Source organism: Chiroxiphia lanceolata, chromosome 3 (assembly GCF_009829145.1).
Source record: "Chiroxiphia lanceolata isolate bChiLan1 chromosome 3, bChiLan1.pri, whole genome shotgun sequence".
Classification (NCBI taxonomy): domain Eukaryota; kingdom Metazoa; phylum Chordata; class Aves; order Passeriformes; family Pipridae; genus Chiroxiphia; species Chiroxiphia lanceolata.
In genome coordinates this window covers 107,002,834-107,020,256 of record NC_045639.1, presented here as the reverse complement: position 1 = coordinate 107,020,256, position 17,423 = coordinate 107,002,834, and the positions used below count along the sequence as shown (strand labels likewise).

Below are 17,423 nucleotides of genomic sequence, written 5' to 3'. Positions count from 1 at the left end.
GTGCAGAGAAGTAACGGTGACAGCATTAACCAACATCTCCTAGCCAAGGACAGACTGAAGAACAGCACAAAAGGGAAAGACTGGTATTACAAATATCAGGAGAAAACAGCCTTAGTGCTCCATGGTTTTGACATCTTGTGAGTGTTGAACTTAGAAGTTGAAGGAAAATGCAGCCTGGTCTCTCATTTACCTCATCCTAGCTATTCTACTGTCACCTTATTAAGATATGATTATTCAAAACTAATTTGTATTTGGTAAAACATTGCTAGGCCCTCTCAAGACAGAAGTGCAAATCTCCTGTCTAGACATGGGTTTCGAAAGCCCTAACTAGCTTGGCTAATGAGGAACACTGTGATATCATACCTTCCCTACCTGCTGCGAGGAAGGAGTTAAGTATCATGCTAGTAAAGGAATCCCAATCATTCTTTTGCAGCTGCTTTGGACTTGCAGATCTGCTTCCTGCTCTTACTGTTGTGGGAATTTGGTCCTGCATGCTAAAGTCTTTTTGCTATTTGTTTGAGGAAAAGTTTTATCACCAGTACTCTCTGTCTCCAAGATTTTGCTCTGGCTGTCATGGCTGTAAGATGAGCCCTTCGTTTTTTATATATTTAGCCTCACAAATCCTCTTTGAACTAGCAAAAAGGAGAGAATTAAGGATCAGCTAGAAGGAAGTGTCTTGCCTGAGGTCATCTGGGCTGCTTGTGGCATAGAAGAACTGGAATCTTTCACAGAGGGTAGGACTAAAATCATTAACCTATTCTCTCTTTCCCCAAGTATAGGAAACAATGCAATCATTCTCAAAATACTCTTTTAATCTTTTCTTTTTTTTTTTTTTTTCAAGGGAAGAGAAAGTAGAGAGTTTTTTCTATGCCCATTCAATAGTTTCACATCAGTCTATCCTGCTGTGGAAAGCTTCTTTGTGATGTTAAATGAGATTCACATTATTCTTCCCAGTATCTTTGTTGTCTGCAGGGTATAACAAGCAGTGAAGCTCAAGGGAATCGCATCAATTTTTATTCTGAGTCTGGCTGACAAAGATATGAACACTTAATTAAGATTTCTTTCATCTCATGAAAATAGCCCTGAGGATCTGAGCCTGACATGAGAGCTGCCATGATCCAAGCAAAGGCAAAGTGTCCAACTGCAAGATCTTAGCTGGAACACTTGCCCTCACAAACCACTTGGCCTGAAAGTGGGATCTAGGTGTTACCAAGTTGATGTCCAAGCTCGGGGGAGCGGCTCTGGCTTTCACTTCTGACTCATTCTAGTACTGTGAATTCCTGTTTCACACAGGGACAGACCAACAGGAGGGAGAGTCTCTGAGCTCCACAGAACAATGTAATCAATTCAGGCATGCATGCAGCAGGAACAGTTGGCTTAGGCTTCCCAATGTGCCATCTGTGAGGAAACCGATTTTTTAAATGACTGGTTACAATAAAATGCACATTCTTTCTCTATTTATTTACATGGATGCATGTATATTGATTAAAATTAGTCCCTTTTCGCTACATTGAATCAGAGTGTTGATAATTAAGGCATCTGTGCACAGGGCTGAGAACATTAGGAGCACTAGAGAAACAAACAATAGTTTATAATAGGATCATTACAACAGTCTTAGCAGCACTTACAACATGTTTATTCAAAAATGAAATATGCCCTAAGGAAGAAAAACACCAATTACGGAACACTGGGGATTTAAAATAAAAAGGTCAGTTTTAAAGCCTTTAAGTAAATAATTTCAAACAACTCAGCAACAGCTCATGTTTAAAAATAGGCTAAGCAGCTAAAACAATAAAATGTGTTAATTGTAGGATCTGGAATATATCAAAAGGACAAGCACAGTCACTATCATTACCTTCTCATTGTTCAGGGTGAAAAAGCTCAGTATTAATACTGACATACATCTTGGTGTATATATGCATGGCAAATATTTACGGTTTTGTGAGTGTCTCAAACTGATTGTACACTGCCAAGAAGAACATACTTGCAGCTTCATATAAAGGAGTAAAATAAACAGTGCGTTTCTGTATCAACAGCTCAGGTCTGCAGAAACCCTTGGGTCAGGGGAAGTTTATAGGTCCTGCTCCATGTGGGAACAGGAGACTGCGTGTCTAAGTGGTGGGGACACCACTTTGTATGTGTGGTACACATACAAAGGTAGCACTTGGACTTATACATGTTATTTCTAATTAACATGTGCATTAACATGGACAGCAACTGCAGGTTTCAGTGGGACTAATGAAACATTCCCATTACCCACTCATCAACAGGGCCTTGGACTCACCAACAAAGTAAAGCACCTTTGTGGACCGAATTTCACCTCTTCTATTTTCCCTGTTATGACCTATGCTCTTAGTATAATCTTATTATTTAATCCAAGGAATTAACGCAAAAGAATAGCAAAAGAATAGCAAACCTTCTACAGCACTGGCTGAATTTCAGTGAAAGCTGGGGGATGTCAGCAGTACCTCAAAGCTTCAGGCTCTCCTCAGGTGTTGTGGTTTAGGAATGGTACTCCCCAGTTAAGTGCCCCCACCTCGGCTCTCCAAAAACTGCACTCTGTGCTCTTTCTCTCTTCCCCTTCCTGCTTTGGTGGGATGGAATTGAGAATTAGAGGTACAAAATGCAAGGATCATGGGTTGAGATAAGAACAATTTACTGGAAACAGCAACAAGTTAAGAAAACTAACAGGAGTAGCAACAATAGTAATGACAGAGAGTATGTGAAAAGAAACTATTCATAAGAAAAAAATATTCTCATTTCATGAAAGTAAGATTGCCTTTCCCTTGCAACGAGCCCCTTTTCCTGAAAGGGAGAGTCCCTTTTCCCTGCCCCCCGTAATGCCACGAGGTGGTACAGAATAACCTGTAAGGAGGTACACAATAACCTCCATATCCTGATCATGCCCCCTCCAGGCTACTGCAAAAAATTAAGCCTGCCCTGGCTCAAACCAGGACCAGGAGACATTACTCCTGGTTTTTATTTTGGAATTAAAGGTTGCCCCATAATCACAGAATCAATTTGGTTGGAAAAGACCTCTCAGATCATCGAGTCCAACCCATGACCAAAAACCACCATGTCAACTAGACCACAGCACTAAGCACCAATCTTTCCTTAAACACCTCCAAGGGATGGTGACTCCACCACCTCCCTGGGCAGCCCATTCCAATATCTAATGACTCTTTCTGTGAGGAAGTTGCACCTGATGTCCAGTCTAAACCTCCCCTGGCACAGTCTGAGGCCGTGTCCTCTCATCCTATCTACCACTTGTTGCCGGGGAGAAGAGACCGATCTCCACCTGGCTAAAACCTCCTTTCAGGTAGTTGTAGAGATCAGTAAGGTCATCCCTCAGCTTTCTCTTCTCCAGACTAAACACCCCCAGCTCCCTCAGCCGCTCCTCATAGGACTTACACTCCAGACCCTTCCCCAGCTTCACTGCCCTTCTCTGGATACTCTCCAGCACCTCAGTGTCTTTCTTGTAGTGAGGGGCCCCAAAGTGGACACAGTACTCGAGGTGCCCCTCACCAGCGCCGAGAACAGAGGGAAACCGCGCTGTCGCTGGACAACAGTTTCACCCCTATGGTTTCGCTGCCTGCACAACGGCCAAGCCCCGGCTCCTCGGCCCGGTCACCCCACACTGGCACAGCATGGGTGGAGCACGGCGAGCTGCTCCTCATGCCCCGGGCGAGCAGGACAGATCGTATTCCCGCCGAATCTGCCGCACGGAGTGGCACCGCCCGAGGGGCTGTGGGATGGGCGGGAGGGACCCAAAATGGCGGACGCAGCCCCGCCCCCGCAGGTGAGCGCGGGGCGGCACTCCCGAGGCCAGTGCGATTGGTCAGCGGTGCCGTCAGTCACCCGTTGCCGCGGCAACGCGGACCCGTCCCGCGACCCGCTCTCGGCTCCTGATTGGCTAACGCGCGGGGTGACGCGCGCGCGGGGGTTTTACGGCCCCGGGCTTCGGGAATTGCCTGGAGAGGGCGGGTGGTGGGTCGGGCGGACGGAGGTGTCTGTAGCCGCCATGACGTTCAAGCGTAGCCGGGACCGTTTCTACAGCACTCGCTGCTGCGGCTGCTGCCATGTGCGCACCGGGACCATCATTCTGGGCACCTGGTACATGGTGAGTGCCCGGGGCGGCCGGCAGGCGAGGGAGCGGCGGCGGCGGTGGGCCGCGCGCAGCGCGCGTGCGCGGGGGAGGTGGAGGTGTAGGGGGGCGGGGGGTTCAGCGCGCGCGTGGCCGTCCTGAGGGGCCGGGGTGCTCCCGCTCCCCTCATCCCGGGAGTTGCTCTCTTTTTCGAGGGGCTCCCGCTCCCCTCGCCCCGGGAGTTGTTTCCTTTCTCGAGGGGCTGCGGAACTCTGGCTACCCCGTCCCCCAGGAAATTGTTCCCTTCCCGAGGGGAAGCTGGACGAGGGGGTTTCCTGGGGTCACCCGACGGGGCTCGAGTCCCTCTTCCTTCCCTTACCAAGCCCGGTTGTCCCTCGGCGGTCTCCCTTGTTGTACTTAGAAAAAGAAAGGGAAGGGAAAGTTCAGAGCGTTGTAATCTGGGTTTCGGAGGGTTTGTGTTAATATTGCCATTCTTATGTTGGAGGGATTGAGACTTTTAACAGCACTGAGCGTGTCCTTGGTAAGGGAAGAGAGCTGGGGGAGAATGGAATTTGGGGTGTGTTATAGGAGGATTAGTTGTGGTGTGTAAGCTCGGAGGGGAAGGTCATTGTCTCCAAAATGAGCATTTCTTTTGCTTGTCGAAGAGCTTTCTAACAGGGCAAGTTCCCTATTATTCCATGCTCTGGTGTTCTCGGCACAGGGGCTGAGAAGCAATGGAAACAAATTTGGCTCCCAAAACATTTCTTTGCTTTCTGCCTGGTGAGTTGTTTCTTTCCAAGAGAGAGCGGTGATGATGAAGATGAAACATTAGAGATAGTTCTGAACTAGGGTGAAATAGAAGCGTGAAAACAGTACCAGAAAGTTAAAGGCCTGGATCCCTAACTTCCCTTAGTTCCCTTAAACGGAGCTGAGTTACCAACCTGAGTTCCCCTTTATTGAAGTGATTTCTTCATCTTTCCTTCCCCTTACCCTCGCGGGCAGTAAAAATGAGAGGACAGTTTACAAAAGTTGAATCATAACTTTTTTGTTTTCCTGAAGCTGTAGCCAAAGCCTGTATTTTCCTTTACCCTGTAAAAAAAATAGAGAATGCTGAATTTTAACGGGTTGATGTGAAAGAGCTATGCACAGAAACTGCTTTTACAGGCATGGGGATTTGAGTTTGGAGAGTTCCTGGCTTATCTTCAGCGAGTATGGGGAGATCCTATATTTTTATGCATTTTGGTCCTTTGATTGGCAAAAAAATGTAAAGTCAAACAATAAAGTGGCCGGAGAGAGGACTGGAAGAAAAAGCAAGGTAGGGGGTTGGAAATGTAACAAAACTCTAGGAAAAGGATATTTCTTTCATTTTCAAGAAGAAATTGGGAAAAAATGTCATGGTGCTGATTAGGTTCTGTTATTAGGTCATTTAAAATAGAAAAATAAATGTCCATTGTAATATTGAGAGTCGGATTTGTTTTGGAAACCTGCAAAACCTCCGGAAGTTTTGCCCCGTGCTGATGGATGGAATTCAAGAATGTGCTTCTGGTACCTCAAGGAGAAGCACAAATCGTTAACAATAGGGAGACGGTGATCCTTGTTAGAGAACAGAAGCACCTCGCTGCCTTCCCCACTTCGTTTCCTGTTCGCGGGAGTGTCTGTAAACCCAGGAACTTGCTGGGGGCGGAGGACAGGGATGTGTTTCCGTGGCCACAGACCTGGTAGTACTTCCAGCTGCTACCTCCCTCTTACTGTGCTTATGTTTCGCCTTGTTGCCTGGCTGCAGCTCCTCTTTGTTCTTTCTGAACGCGTGCTAGGGACGGTGAAAAGTGCGCCGGGCGCCCATGAGGCTGCTGCTCCAGGGACGGATGGGGCTTTGATCTGTGCAACGAGTCAGTCTGCTGGAGGGAAAAATAGAGTTGAGTTCAGTATAGTGGGGGGCACACGAAGTGCTTCAGAGCTGTGTTGTTCTATAAAAAAAGTTTATATAAAATGTATTAAACGCTTTGTTAAACTGTGCATTGAAAATCTTTATCCAGTTCTTCCCAGCTGTGACGTGGGAAGAGGTGAGGACTTTTAAGTCGGACAGCTGTTGGCTGTTTGAGCTGAAATAAGGTCTGTCAATGAAGTCTTATGTGGTCTTGCCTAATGCTTTAAATCGGAATTCAACGATAATTTATACCTTTTTGAAGGCAAAGTGTACAGTTTGGACAGTGAAAATTAGACTTATCTGTCTGCTCACAAACTTTAAAAAAAATTAAATGGTCAAGAGTATGTCAGGTTGTTTAGAAGTTAATGCACCATTTAAATATAGCGCTAACTTAGTCTTTCAGATTCTCATGAGAAGTATTTCTAAATCAACTTAATAATCTCTGCTTGTAAGTTACAGTGGGACAAGTAATAATTACTTTCTTTGTAGGGTAGTGTTTTTTGGTTTGTGGGTTTGGTGGTTTTTTTGTTTGTATTTTTTGTATTTTATTGGGGTTGTTTTGAAGGAGGTAGCTTTTTTGCTAGGGGAGAATGTTTAGTTCAAGAATAGTTTTGTATTACTGAAAATCTTGATCTTTACTGGATAGATTGGGTTCCCGTGCAGTGCAGGGAATTTGATACCAAACATAAAATGGAGTCTCATAACAATCTACTCCAGATGTTTTACTAAGATAAGAGTTTGTCTACTTAATACATGCATGTTATCTTATGTAACCATTTCTTTAGGCATTTCATATGCCTTGCTTATTTGCATACTCTTAAGTCTTGCATCTAATTAAGTTTTCATCTCGCTAAAACAGTTGTATCACTGTTCTTGTTGAGTACTTCTGCAAGTCCAGAGAAAACAAGGATATTATCTTCTAAAATGTCTGCTGTTGATGCTGTGTGATCAGTGTCTTAAGCACGCTTCAGTCCACGGGCTGCTGCTGTTTGTGATCAGTAAATAACGCTGCAGTTGCAAAGAGATAAGTTAAGGACACTTCCAGTGGAGTCGTACTTGAGATCCAGGACTGACAGAGCTTGGTTTGCTCCGCAACACCCACTGCTGTTCTGTGTAGGAAGGAGAAAGAAACGTCCTGTTCCTCGCTCCATAATTGCAAACGTGTGGCTTTGAAGTTTGTTTCTTCCTGTAAACTTTCATATTAGGCACAGTGCTTCCCAGAAACCGGAAGCACGAACACTGCACTGGCAAAAATGGGATCAGAGTTCAATAAACAGTCTAAAAGCAATAGCATTGTTTTGGAGGGAGGGGCTGGTGCTTCCTGGCAGCAAACTTCAGCGATGGAGGCAGTGATACAACTGCTGCTGGTCAGCAGGAGGCTGAGGGGGGATCTCTGGAGTCGTTTATTCACTAAACAAGACTTACAGAAATAGGGAATATAACTGGTCCCAATCTAATACTGACAGTGCTAGAGTCTCTGAAGTACCCTATTTAAAATAATTCTTTTTCAGTTTTTATTATTTCAATATAATAAACCAAAACAAATCAGAAACTCTGTGTTGTTTTTTTTTTTTTAATTTGGGAGCAAGTTTAGGGAAAAATATTGGAAAAGTGAAAGGAAAATGAAGTATAGTAGTGCAAGGCAATTTGCCTCTTTTACCTCATAAAAGGAAATAAGCAAATTATAAGTAGGAGTTCTTGTTTTTGTTCAAGTCACTCTGAGTGCTTGGGGAAACCTAGACTTCATGTTCAGGCCTCCTGAGAGAAGCACTTACATGATAAGGCATTAAGTGTGCCCTGTGGAGGTGAAACTCGCTAATTAAAAAGTTAATGCTCTTTAATAGTCCCACTGCCTTTTGAGTTCTAATCATATAGGGAGCTAATATTTCTGTTACCATTGTGTAATAAATGCTGACTTTCTACACGATTACCAGCTTTTTGATTTTTAAATTTTGATACAGGCTACACCAAACTGTGTTAAACTCAGCCATCCCAAATCTAAAATGTAAAATATTACGAAAGTACATTAAGGGGGTTTTCATATTAATTGAACCACCTTTTGAGTAAGAGTTTGAACGTGCATTTTGCACATTTTTTTACTATTATTTTTGATTTCCCAGCAAAAAGGATGAGGATGGGGCCTGCTGGGATTTGAGGTGTTATCTCAGAACATTGCACTGTTCATTGGGTGCTGTCTTGTCAAGGTCGGTGGGATTTTTTGAGGCAGAGGTGGTGGTGGTTTCAATCCTCTTCTTAAACTGATGTGTACACAAGTTTTATATTTTTTCCGACTTCTTCTCCATGTACGCATTTGTGAACATACATTTGATTTGCAGTGGGTACATACTTACAAGCTCTAGTGATGCTCTGCAGTCCAGACCTTACTCTTGCTGCCTTTTACGTTCATTGTTAAGTTGAAACAAGCCGTGTGGTCTTGCTATTATGAAGCTTCTGTGAAAGGATGGAAGCAGTTAAAATACAGGCTCTGGCTCTGTAGCTGTTAATTGAAATCCATATGTCGAATGTGATGAATTGCTCAGTGCTGTGACAGATTCATAAACAGCAACAATGGAGTACTGGAAACCCTGGGGTGTTAATTGGCAGAGGTTTGGGTTAAGTGACTATTTTTATTCTGTCTCATTGATTCTAATAGATTGTATTTTGAATTACTGTTTTCTGTTTTCCTTTCACATCATTTCAGGTTGAGAAAATTAATCTTTAATACTTTGAACTGTGATCAGGAACTAGCGAAATTACTAAAAACTTCTATATGCTAAATTTGGACTGTGGGTAGGATGAAAAAAAAAGTGACAGATGTGGAATTACAGTCTCAAAATTCCAAAGCATTTGAGTTCTTCAGTACTTCTATAGTAACTCAAGTCCTGCTTGCTCTTTTTCTTTAGGCAGATAGCCTATCATGGCAGTTAAACTTATGACTGTGTGTAAACAATAAATAATTTAGCTATAATTGAACATGTCCTTTCGTGTTTTGTAAAGTAGAGATCAACATTTCAACTGCCCCTTGACACTGGCTTTTTAAAGCAAGTTAGAGCAGGAAGGTATTTTCCAACATATAGTTGGATACCCTCAGTTCTCTCACAGAGAGAAGAGGAAATGGAAGGGTTGAAAATGCACTGAGAGCAGAAAGCCACTATACAGAAGGACTAAACAGGTGAGAGATTATAGTGTTCTGTACATGTGACCAGTGGTGAAGCAAAATAAAATATGTAGACAAGTGGCAGATGAGCAACTTGACAGTTTACCCTGCAGTGTCCTGCGAGTGGGGAAAATATGCTTGTTTCGAGGCTAAAGATGGTGGTTGAACCTATTTCTTCACTGCCAGCTGTAGTAGCTGCTGTATCTTATGTTCCAAGGCATAAAATGGAGTATACAAGTGACTCAAATTCTGGAAATTCTAATAAGTTTGTATAATGTATGATGAAGTTGCATTTCTACAAAGTGACTAGCTTTGATATCATGAAAGTTGCTTTTAGCAGAAAGTGCAAGCAAGCTTATCACCACGATATCTCTAAACCTTGGGGGGGGAAAAACCCCCAAACAATAAAACCATTAGGGGGTAAAAATATAGGAACCGTGAGTCTCAAAAGCTAAAACTTTTAACAGCTTTTTTCCTTACTGAAAGCTTCAATAATTGTACATAGACTTGCCACTGTTACTGTTATTGCCTCCTGGAACCAGGCCAGTAAAAGAAGAAATCCCTGGCAAATATTCTTAAGTTGTGAGAAACTGCAAACCAGTTTGTTTTTTTTCTTTTGAGGCTAATTGTAAAAGATCCTGCTGGTGGTGGTGACTGTACTGAATACTGATTGGAAAATGTCTGCAGCTCGAAAATACCATCATGGCTTTTTTTGTTACGCAACCTTTGGCATGTCTCTCCAGATATTAGTAACAGAAACTATGCCCCTGTAAGTCTTGAATAGGTTATAAATGCTCTGAAGGCAATTTTACAGAGGCTTAAGCTACTTTTGGTTCTTTGAGCTCTTACTGAAGACATTTCTGGTATGTACCAAAACTGGGTAACAGAAGTAGTCTTCAGTGGCCGTATGAGGGAGGAGAAGGACTGGTGAGCACACAGCCTGTGCTGAATGCTTACACATTTTGGAGCTCAATCTTTATGTGAGGTTTTTCTTCTCCTGTAGCAGCCTTTCTCCTTCGTGTAGCCTTTCTGATAAGGACTGATGAGGTTTTAATAAATTCTCTAGGAAGGGGAGGGAGATGGTTCTCCCCAGCTTCTATAAAGGCTGTAACATGGCAGAAACTTAGTACTTTATTTGTGGGTTAAATTAACTCAATTTGTGACAGATAGTGGAAACTTTCCAAATGTGTCGTCTTGTGTCTGCTGTACCCTTACCTTCCTGGCCTCTTTTAATTATTACTATAATAATATTATTAATTATCTGTAACAAATGTGGATAAAGCCTTCCCAAATCTTCGTCCGCGAAGCCCAGCCATGATTATTAATTATGTCATTTGAATCCCTACAAACATTATCCATCCCCTTACTTTGTAAAGTTATTCTGTTGTGATTCTTTAAACCTAACAAGTGTCTGGTGCTCTTCTGGTTGTTTTGGTAGAGGTTTAACTAAATCAGCTTGAAATTTAATTGTAAGTTGTGCTCTCTTTTTTTTTTCTTCCACATATAGGCAAAGCAAAGAGTGTAGTTCTAACTGAAATAAAGGATTATTGGTGTGTCATTAAGATGATCCTAGTTGTTGCAATGCAAATAACCTTGAGGTAACTTTGATCTCTCTCAGGTGGTGAACTTGCTGATGGGCATCTTGTTGACAGTAGAAGTGACTCATCCAAATATAGTGCCAACAGTTGATATCCAGTATGAAGTCATTGGAAATTACTATGCTTCCGAGAGAATGGCTGGTAGGTCCATAACTCAACTGGGTGATTAGAAAATAAAGCAGTGTTGTGGTGGATTTGCCTTACACTAGTGTGTAATATATGCATAGAGCTTTTAAATGTGATTGTCTTGTTTTCTGAACTTCTCCTAAATTATTCTGGGATTGAGTTCTTCTACAAGAATAAAAAGAACTTCATGGAATGTTATTTTCACTTCATATTATGCCTAAGCCTCTCAGATGATAAGATTTCTGAAGATTTCTTGGCCATATAATGCTTTGACTCTTGAAGTATGTCTGTATATCTAACTACATATCTAACACATATATGTCTACATATCTAACTTGCTTTCTTCGTGAACATTTACTATCTTTGCTGTCTCAGTAAAACAGCAGAAAACAGTTTTAAAGACTTTCTTTGAGAATTTTTCTTGATCTTTGTAGATTTAAGGAAAGAGCTTAGAGCTGTTCTGTATGACTTTCCTAAGAGGAAAATCATGCTGTCTTTCTAAGAAAAGTGGAAGAACTGGGACACCAAGTATTTGAGTAAAACCAAAGTATTTAAGTTTGACCTGCAGAAGAAATGAAACAGAAAGCATCATGAGAAGAATTAAGCCTACTTTTCACTCTGTTATTGAGTGTATGATGTGTACAAGTGTAATTGACGTCAAGCTTTTTGTCTGCAATGACCAAGCTTTTTAACTATCATATCTGTAAACTTGTGCATATATTTTGCTTCTCTTCTTTTTAAACGTGCAGAAATATGTTTAGTATTGCACTTCTAAGGTGCCTGGTTGTAGTCTGTTGTATTATATGAAAATTTAGGGAGGGTTAGATCCAGTGGAGCAAAGGATAAATAGTGCAGCACAAATGTGGGTTTTGAGCCTTTTGTGTTAAATCTTCATGACCTGAGTTGAGGATCTGTGAGTTCTGACCTGTGACCATAACTCACATTTATTAGTAATGAATTGAGAGTGGGAGAAAGGAACAAATGCCTCATAAAGCCAAGATATTAAGTAAAATTACAGCAGGTGTCTGTAAAATGTCCTATGTTCTGTAATGAATGTTGGTATACTTGGTAGCCTTAAGCTTATATGAATGAAAGATGCATCTGAAGCTGAAGGTTCTTTCTTCACTCTTTAGTGTAAAATGTCTGTCACGTGCTTTTAGCTTAGAGATTCTTATTTCCCATGTTGTCATCTGGGCTAGAGGGTTTTATGTGCATGAAGAAATATTACAGGTTTTATTGTGCATGTGAATATTGAGAGTAATAAATTCTCAGAAGAAAACCACATTTGTTGGTGACTGCTGAGACTTAGATCTGATCAACACAGTGCATTTCAGACGGGGGGGGGGCTCTTTCTTGATGCAGTCTATGTATGTAGATATTATCTTGTACTGAATTAGATACATAAGTACTTCTATAGTGTCTTTTCAAATCAATTTCAGACTAGAAAGTATTCTCAGATCATCTCTTTTCCAAGCATGAGAACCACAAAAGTTTGGCTTCAGTATTGGTAAAAAACATTCATTTACCACATCTGTAGACTCTCAAGCTGGTTTCTTTCTCTGTGTTTAAAAAAGGAGAAAAGTATAATCTAACTCGTGGAAAGCAGCTGTGCTTCTGTCATCAGTAACTGTGATGCTCAAGGAGAATCTTTATCATGCAGTTTCCACGAGTGTCCTGGATTTTCCTCCAAATTGGCTTCTGTTCAACTGCCTTTTCTTGTAAATAATGGGATACCTTCCACACAGTGATTTCCTGTTTTCTTTAGTGTTACTGAAGGAGCAGCACTGCTCCCACTGCCAATGACCGAATTACATAACCAAGTCATTTTCAAGTATAAAGGTTGATACTGTGTTAGCTTCACTTAAGATTCTTTCCATTTGTAAAGTTATTTACTCACATACTTTCAGCACTGACACATTGCAAATCAGCATTATTATGGTGCATTACTATCAAACTATGTCAGGCTTGTAATTGATGTGTCTGAGCTTTAGTCAGGCTTCTGATTAAGGCAGAGGGATTTTTCCAAATACTTTTCGGTTTTATTGAACCAGATCTTTTTCTGTTAGGTGAGATCTGAGCTACTGTATTCTGCTGCTGCTAGTTTGCACAGATGAACTAGTTGAGAACAGATCATGGTAATGGACAGAGCTGGGGTACCTGTCAGCTGCAGTGAGACAACTCCAGGAAATTACTGATGCTTATTGTTTTTCTTTTAATGCAGAAAATGCCTGCGTTTTGTTTGCCATCTCCCTCCTCATGTTCACAATCAGTGCAATGATGGTGTATGGTGCCATTGCTGTAAGTATATTTATAGTCCTGTTTTTAAACATGCTACTTGAATTTTTAACTAAATAACTTACAGGCTGCTGGTTTTTTCTATTTCTTCTTAGCATCGTGTAGGCTGGCTGATCCCATTTTTCTGTTACCAACTCTTTGACTTTGTGCTCAGTTGTCTGGTTGCCATCAGCTCTCTAACCTACTTGCCCAGAATCAAGGATTACCTGGATCAGTTGGTAAGTGTTCAGCTCAAGTTGATATTTTACATTTGAAATTCAGGTTTGGTTTAATTGGATCAGTGACTGAGCTACAGTTCCCTTCCCGTGCATAAGAAAGAGGAATTCAGCCTGCAGCAGCCATGGGTGGTTATGAGAACGGGAGCTTATCAGAGATGGAAGGGCCAAAGGTATCACTGCCAAAGGAAAGCCAGGGAGAATAAAAAAAGAATTGTGATGGGAATTGTTGGTTTAAATTGTGTTGGCTACAACTGGACTTGAAAGGGTGTTTGTAACCCTTTAAGCAGTGGGGCTCTATGGCAAATTTACTGCAGATTAAAATGCATTGGCCCTTATTTGGTAAAGAAGGGGAGGAAAAGTGTAGGAAAGGTCCTGCAGCATTATGGGATGGAATCTGAGATTGAGGTTTTCTTTTTACATTCTATGTGACTCTTATTTTACAACAATACTTTCTAAGGAAAGTGAATGGAATTCTCATTAGCACTGCCTGTAATTTAACTGCAAGAAGACTCAGTGGATAAAATGCACTGTCAGTTAACAGGGAGCACAAACTCTTTCTGGCTGGTGTTTAGATCTGATCAAGCAGATGTTTAAAAAAGTAATTTTTAAAACAAAGTTGGATTAGTGTTTGTTACTGTAGTCAGGGAAAGTGAAGTCTGAAGTTTGAAGAAGCTCTCTGTTTGGCTCTTCTGAAGTTTGGGGACAACTTTTTATCTTTTTGCTCTGCACACATGTATGTTACAGGTTGGACTGCCATGAGGTAATTAATACTAGGTTATTAAAGAGTTGTAGAGGACCATAAGTACACATTCTGTGCTGGAGCTGTGTAAAAGGAAGTTTTGTGGATATCTTTTATTAGCATGAAACTGATAATGTGACTGAGCACGGACAGTGCTGTAGTGACCCGTTCTTGCAGGATAGAGGCAGGATAAATGCTGTGCTTTGTGGGAGCATAGAGAAGAAACTAGTGAGAAACAGAACTTTTTGTTTCCGGGGGAGTAGTTTACACAAGAGTTTGTTTCATTTGGTGTGAAGTTTGGATGTTTTTCTATCATATTTGACTGTGCAGTGTTCATTCTTCTCCCTTTCTCTCCCTTCCCCTTTTTTTTTTTTTGACTAGCCGGATTTCCCTTACAAAGATGACCTTCTTTCCTTGGACTCCAGCTGTCTCTTGTTTATTGTTCTGGTGTTCTTTGCCTTATTTATCATTTTAAAGGTAAGGTAAAATTTAAGCATATGGCTTTTTCAACAGTTGCTAAATATTAAGATACTGTCAATCTGCATTAATTCTCAGTGCTGAATTCAGAACCCATCTGGCTTCTTAATGCTGAGATAAGAACTTCTTTAAGCAGAATTGTTAGGATGTTCAGTTATGGTATGACTTAAGTAATATTTTGTGTACTAGTGTCTTCAGCTAGCTTGTGTGTGTGCAGTGGGGCATGTTTATGCAGCTCTGCCCTTCCTTAGGAGGAAGTAAGAATGCATAAAGGCTTCAAATAACATCTTTTTGCCTATGTGAAGATAATTTTAATATTTGTTAGAAAACTTGTGGTGAAACAATATTGAGTTACAGCATACAATTTTCTAAACAAAACTTTTAAAATCCCTCACTGTGCCTAACAAACCAGGATGCATGTTTTGAAAGGAAGATGATAGAATGAGGAAATGTGTAGTTAATTCAGAGCTGCATCTCCCTTCCTAATGAAGGGTGATATTACCAGTTATTTTCTTTTTGAGAATCTAAGTACAGAGGCATTAATTTGAATTACAGAAACTCTTGTGCAGACAAATCATATTAGAGAAATGAATTGATAATGTACATTTGCCCTGATAATGCTCTTTTATTGCATTCAGACTGCATTTAAGAAAAAATGAAGTAATGAAAAATAATTTCACTAATTATCTATATGTTCTCCAATAGGAATGTCTGACTGGGGAGAGCAGAAGCCTAATACAGTAGATAAGATTTTGGTATAGATTGGGAAATTCGATACTTCTTGTATGACCAAGTGCTAACTTGCCAGATTGGGAAACATTAATGTTACACAAATTAATATAAACCCCAAGTCCTCATCAGATTGTGGTAGTGTGTCTTTCTACAGCAGTCAGTGTTGACTCAAAGTCCAACCAGCTTTGCTCTGCCATCACTTTGCTGCCAGCCCAGCTGTGTATTTGAGTCCTCTCCTTCACACTGGCAGTTAGTTGGACAAATAGTGCTACCTCGGGGATGAGTGGGATTGTACTGTTGGCCTCTCCTCCTCCTCCTACTGGGCATGTTTGGACTGAGATCCACAGAAGCATGAGCCAGTTGGGGATTAATTTGATTAGCACTGCTGAGGCTGACAGAGATTAGTTGAATGAATCTGTGAATTCTTTTGCTAAAACCTGTGTGGTTTGTCCTCTCTGAGTCACCGTGACAGCAAAGCTAAATGGGGAGCAATAGGTATGTGGCCAGATCTGTGAAATAGCAACCATTCCTCAGATATGTATTGCCTAAGTTGATTTATGCTCCTTTTTGTCATAGGAATGTAATCAAACATCTAATTTCTGACTCAGCCAATGCGTATGAGGTCTTTAAAAAGAGAAATCTCTCTTCTTTCAGGCATATCTAATTAACTGTGTATGGAACTGCTATAAATACATCAGCAACAGAAATTTGCCAGAGATCGCTGTGTACCCTGCTTTTGAAGCTCCTCCACAGGTAAAACCTCTGTTTCAGATAAAAGGAATCAGCACTGTTTAATTTTGAAGTAGAAAATCACCATATCCCTGTATGTTTCCAAGCCTTGTGCACCTTTCTAAAGAAAGGCTGGAAAGATTAAAAACGGTAAAGCAGCTAATTTTTTGGTGGGTTATTTCTCGGTTGCATTCTGATTGTGCCTAAAATAAGAGCGTTAATTAAGAGAAGTCCTAGAATGTTTTTGTTTTAGTAGAGGGAAGCTTTAATTGCATGAGTCCAAATCTGTCTTGCTGCTTTGCAAAGCCAGGAGGTAGTGGGGTGGAATGAATGACCCAGGGTTAGGCTCAGCAGAGCACTAAACTGCTCCTGCACCTTCTTTCACTTCCTCATTTGCTTACTAGAAACAGCAGTAAGTTCTTAAAAACTTCTGCCTGCAACAGAGGATTAAGTTGCTGATGGGGCATGTATGTTTTTGTTCTGGTTTTTTTTTTTTTTTTTATTTTCAAACTTTCTGCACTAATCACTTCAAAATGTCTTTTTCTTAGTATGTTCTGCCAACCTATGAAATGGCAGTGAAGATGCCTGAGAAGGAACCTCCACCTCCCTACATACCTGCCTGAAGCAATTTTTATGTTAATTAACATCTGTACCAGCTTCCTGGAGGTTTTGTCTTTTAATCTTGCAAAACTGCTTAAGTAATAGAAATATTCAGGGCTTTTAGGAGCAAACTGTTCTGTTTAAAATATGTTTGATATAAACTTACTAAGCAAAACACATCTGAGAGTGATTTTGTTTGCTTTAATTTTTGTTCTCCTTAATGCTCTTAAACATTTTATTGCCTTAGGGCCTTACACTGCAAGAACTTATGCATGTGACTAACTTGTGGCTTTTAATAATACCAACTGAGCCACTCTGATTGAAGTTAGCTACAGTTATAAGTGTCTGCAGGATCATGCCCTTAATTTATATTAATTTTTTGTAAAGTAGTTCATAAAGACAATCTGATCGTACAGCAAAATGACAGTTTGCCTTTATCAATTTTTTGGAAGGGGAGGGGTTTGAATGTGGTATATACGTGACTTTTTTTACTTTGCACTTTTCTCATATGTTATCTTACCTTTTATTGTGTTTTTGTTGGTTATCCTATGTCTTGAAACATAGTATTTTTGAGGAAGAAGTGAGATGGCACAGGAGTACTATTACAACATGCTGTGAATGCAAGAAAAATAAATAGAAATGTGGAAGATGGTTGCATGCTTCTAATCTTCTATGTATTTTCCTCTTTGTGATAAATGATACTTAAATAAATCTTTTACAAAATGTTTACCATAGCCTTGG

At 40.8% G+C, this 17,423-nt stretch overlaps 1 protein-coding gene and 2 long non-coding RNA genes across 6 annotated transcripts; 2 read left to right on the top strand and 1 right to left on the bottom strand.

The window, feature by feature from the left end:
- Positions 1–794: 794 nt before the first annotated feature.
- Positions 795–3,833, bottom strand: LOC116783753. 3 transcript variants are annotated; one of them, XR_004355813.1, is made up of 3 exons: positions 3,464–3,833; positions 2,469–2,584; positions 795–1,398 (listed from the first exon to the last, which is right to left on the bottom strand). It is a non-coding gene; the product is annotated as an uncharacterized LOC116783753 (long non-coding RNA). The 3 variants fall into 3 exon arrangements; XR_004355812.1 differs by having other exon boundaries at positions 3,526–3,833; XR_004355811.1 differs by lacking the exon at positions 3,464–3,833 and having other exon boundaries at positions 2,469–3,038.
- LAPTM4A (lysosomal protein transmembrane 4 alpha) lies at positions 3,748–17,416 on the top strand. Of its 2 annotated transcripts, none has more exons than XM_032681565.1 (7): positions 3,748–4,120; positions 10,787–10,907; positions 13,114–13,190; positions 13,283–13,405; positions 14,526–14,621; positions 16,008–16,106; positions 16,631–17,416. In XM_032681565.1, exons 1-7 carry the CDS (start codon positions 3,773–3,775, stop codon positions 16,703–16,705), a joined length of 939 nt encoding a protein of 312 aa, XP_032537456.1. In that variant the 5' UTR covers positions 3,748–3,772; the 3' UTR covers positions 16,706–17,416. The 2 variants fall into 2 exon arrangements, with proteins under 2 accessions (XP_032537456.1, XP_032537457.1); XM_032681566.1 differs by having other exon boundaries at positions 17,247–17,411.
- LOC116783755 lies at positions 4,522–9,549 on the top strand. Its single transcript, XR_004355814.1, has 3 exons — positions 4,522–4,864; positions 8,132–8,215; positions 9,012–9,549. It is a non-coding gene; the product is annotated as an uncharacterized LOC116783755 (long non-coding RNA).
- Positions 17,417–17,423: the final 7 nt, after the last annotated feature.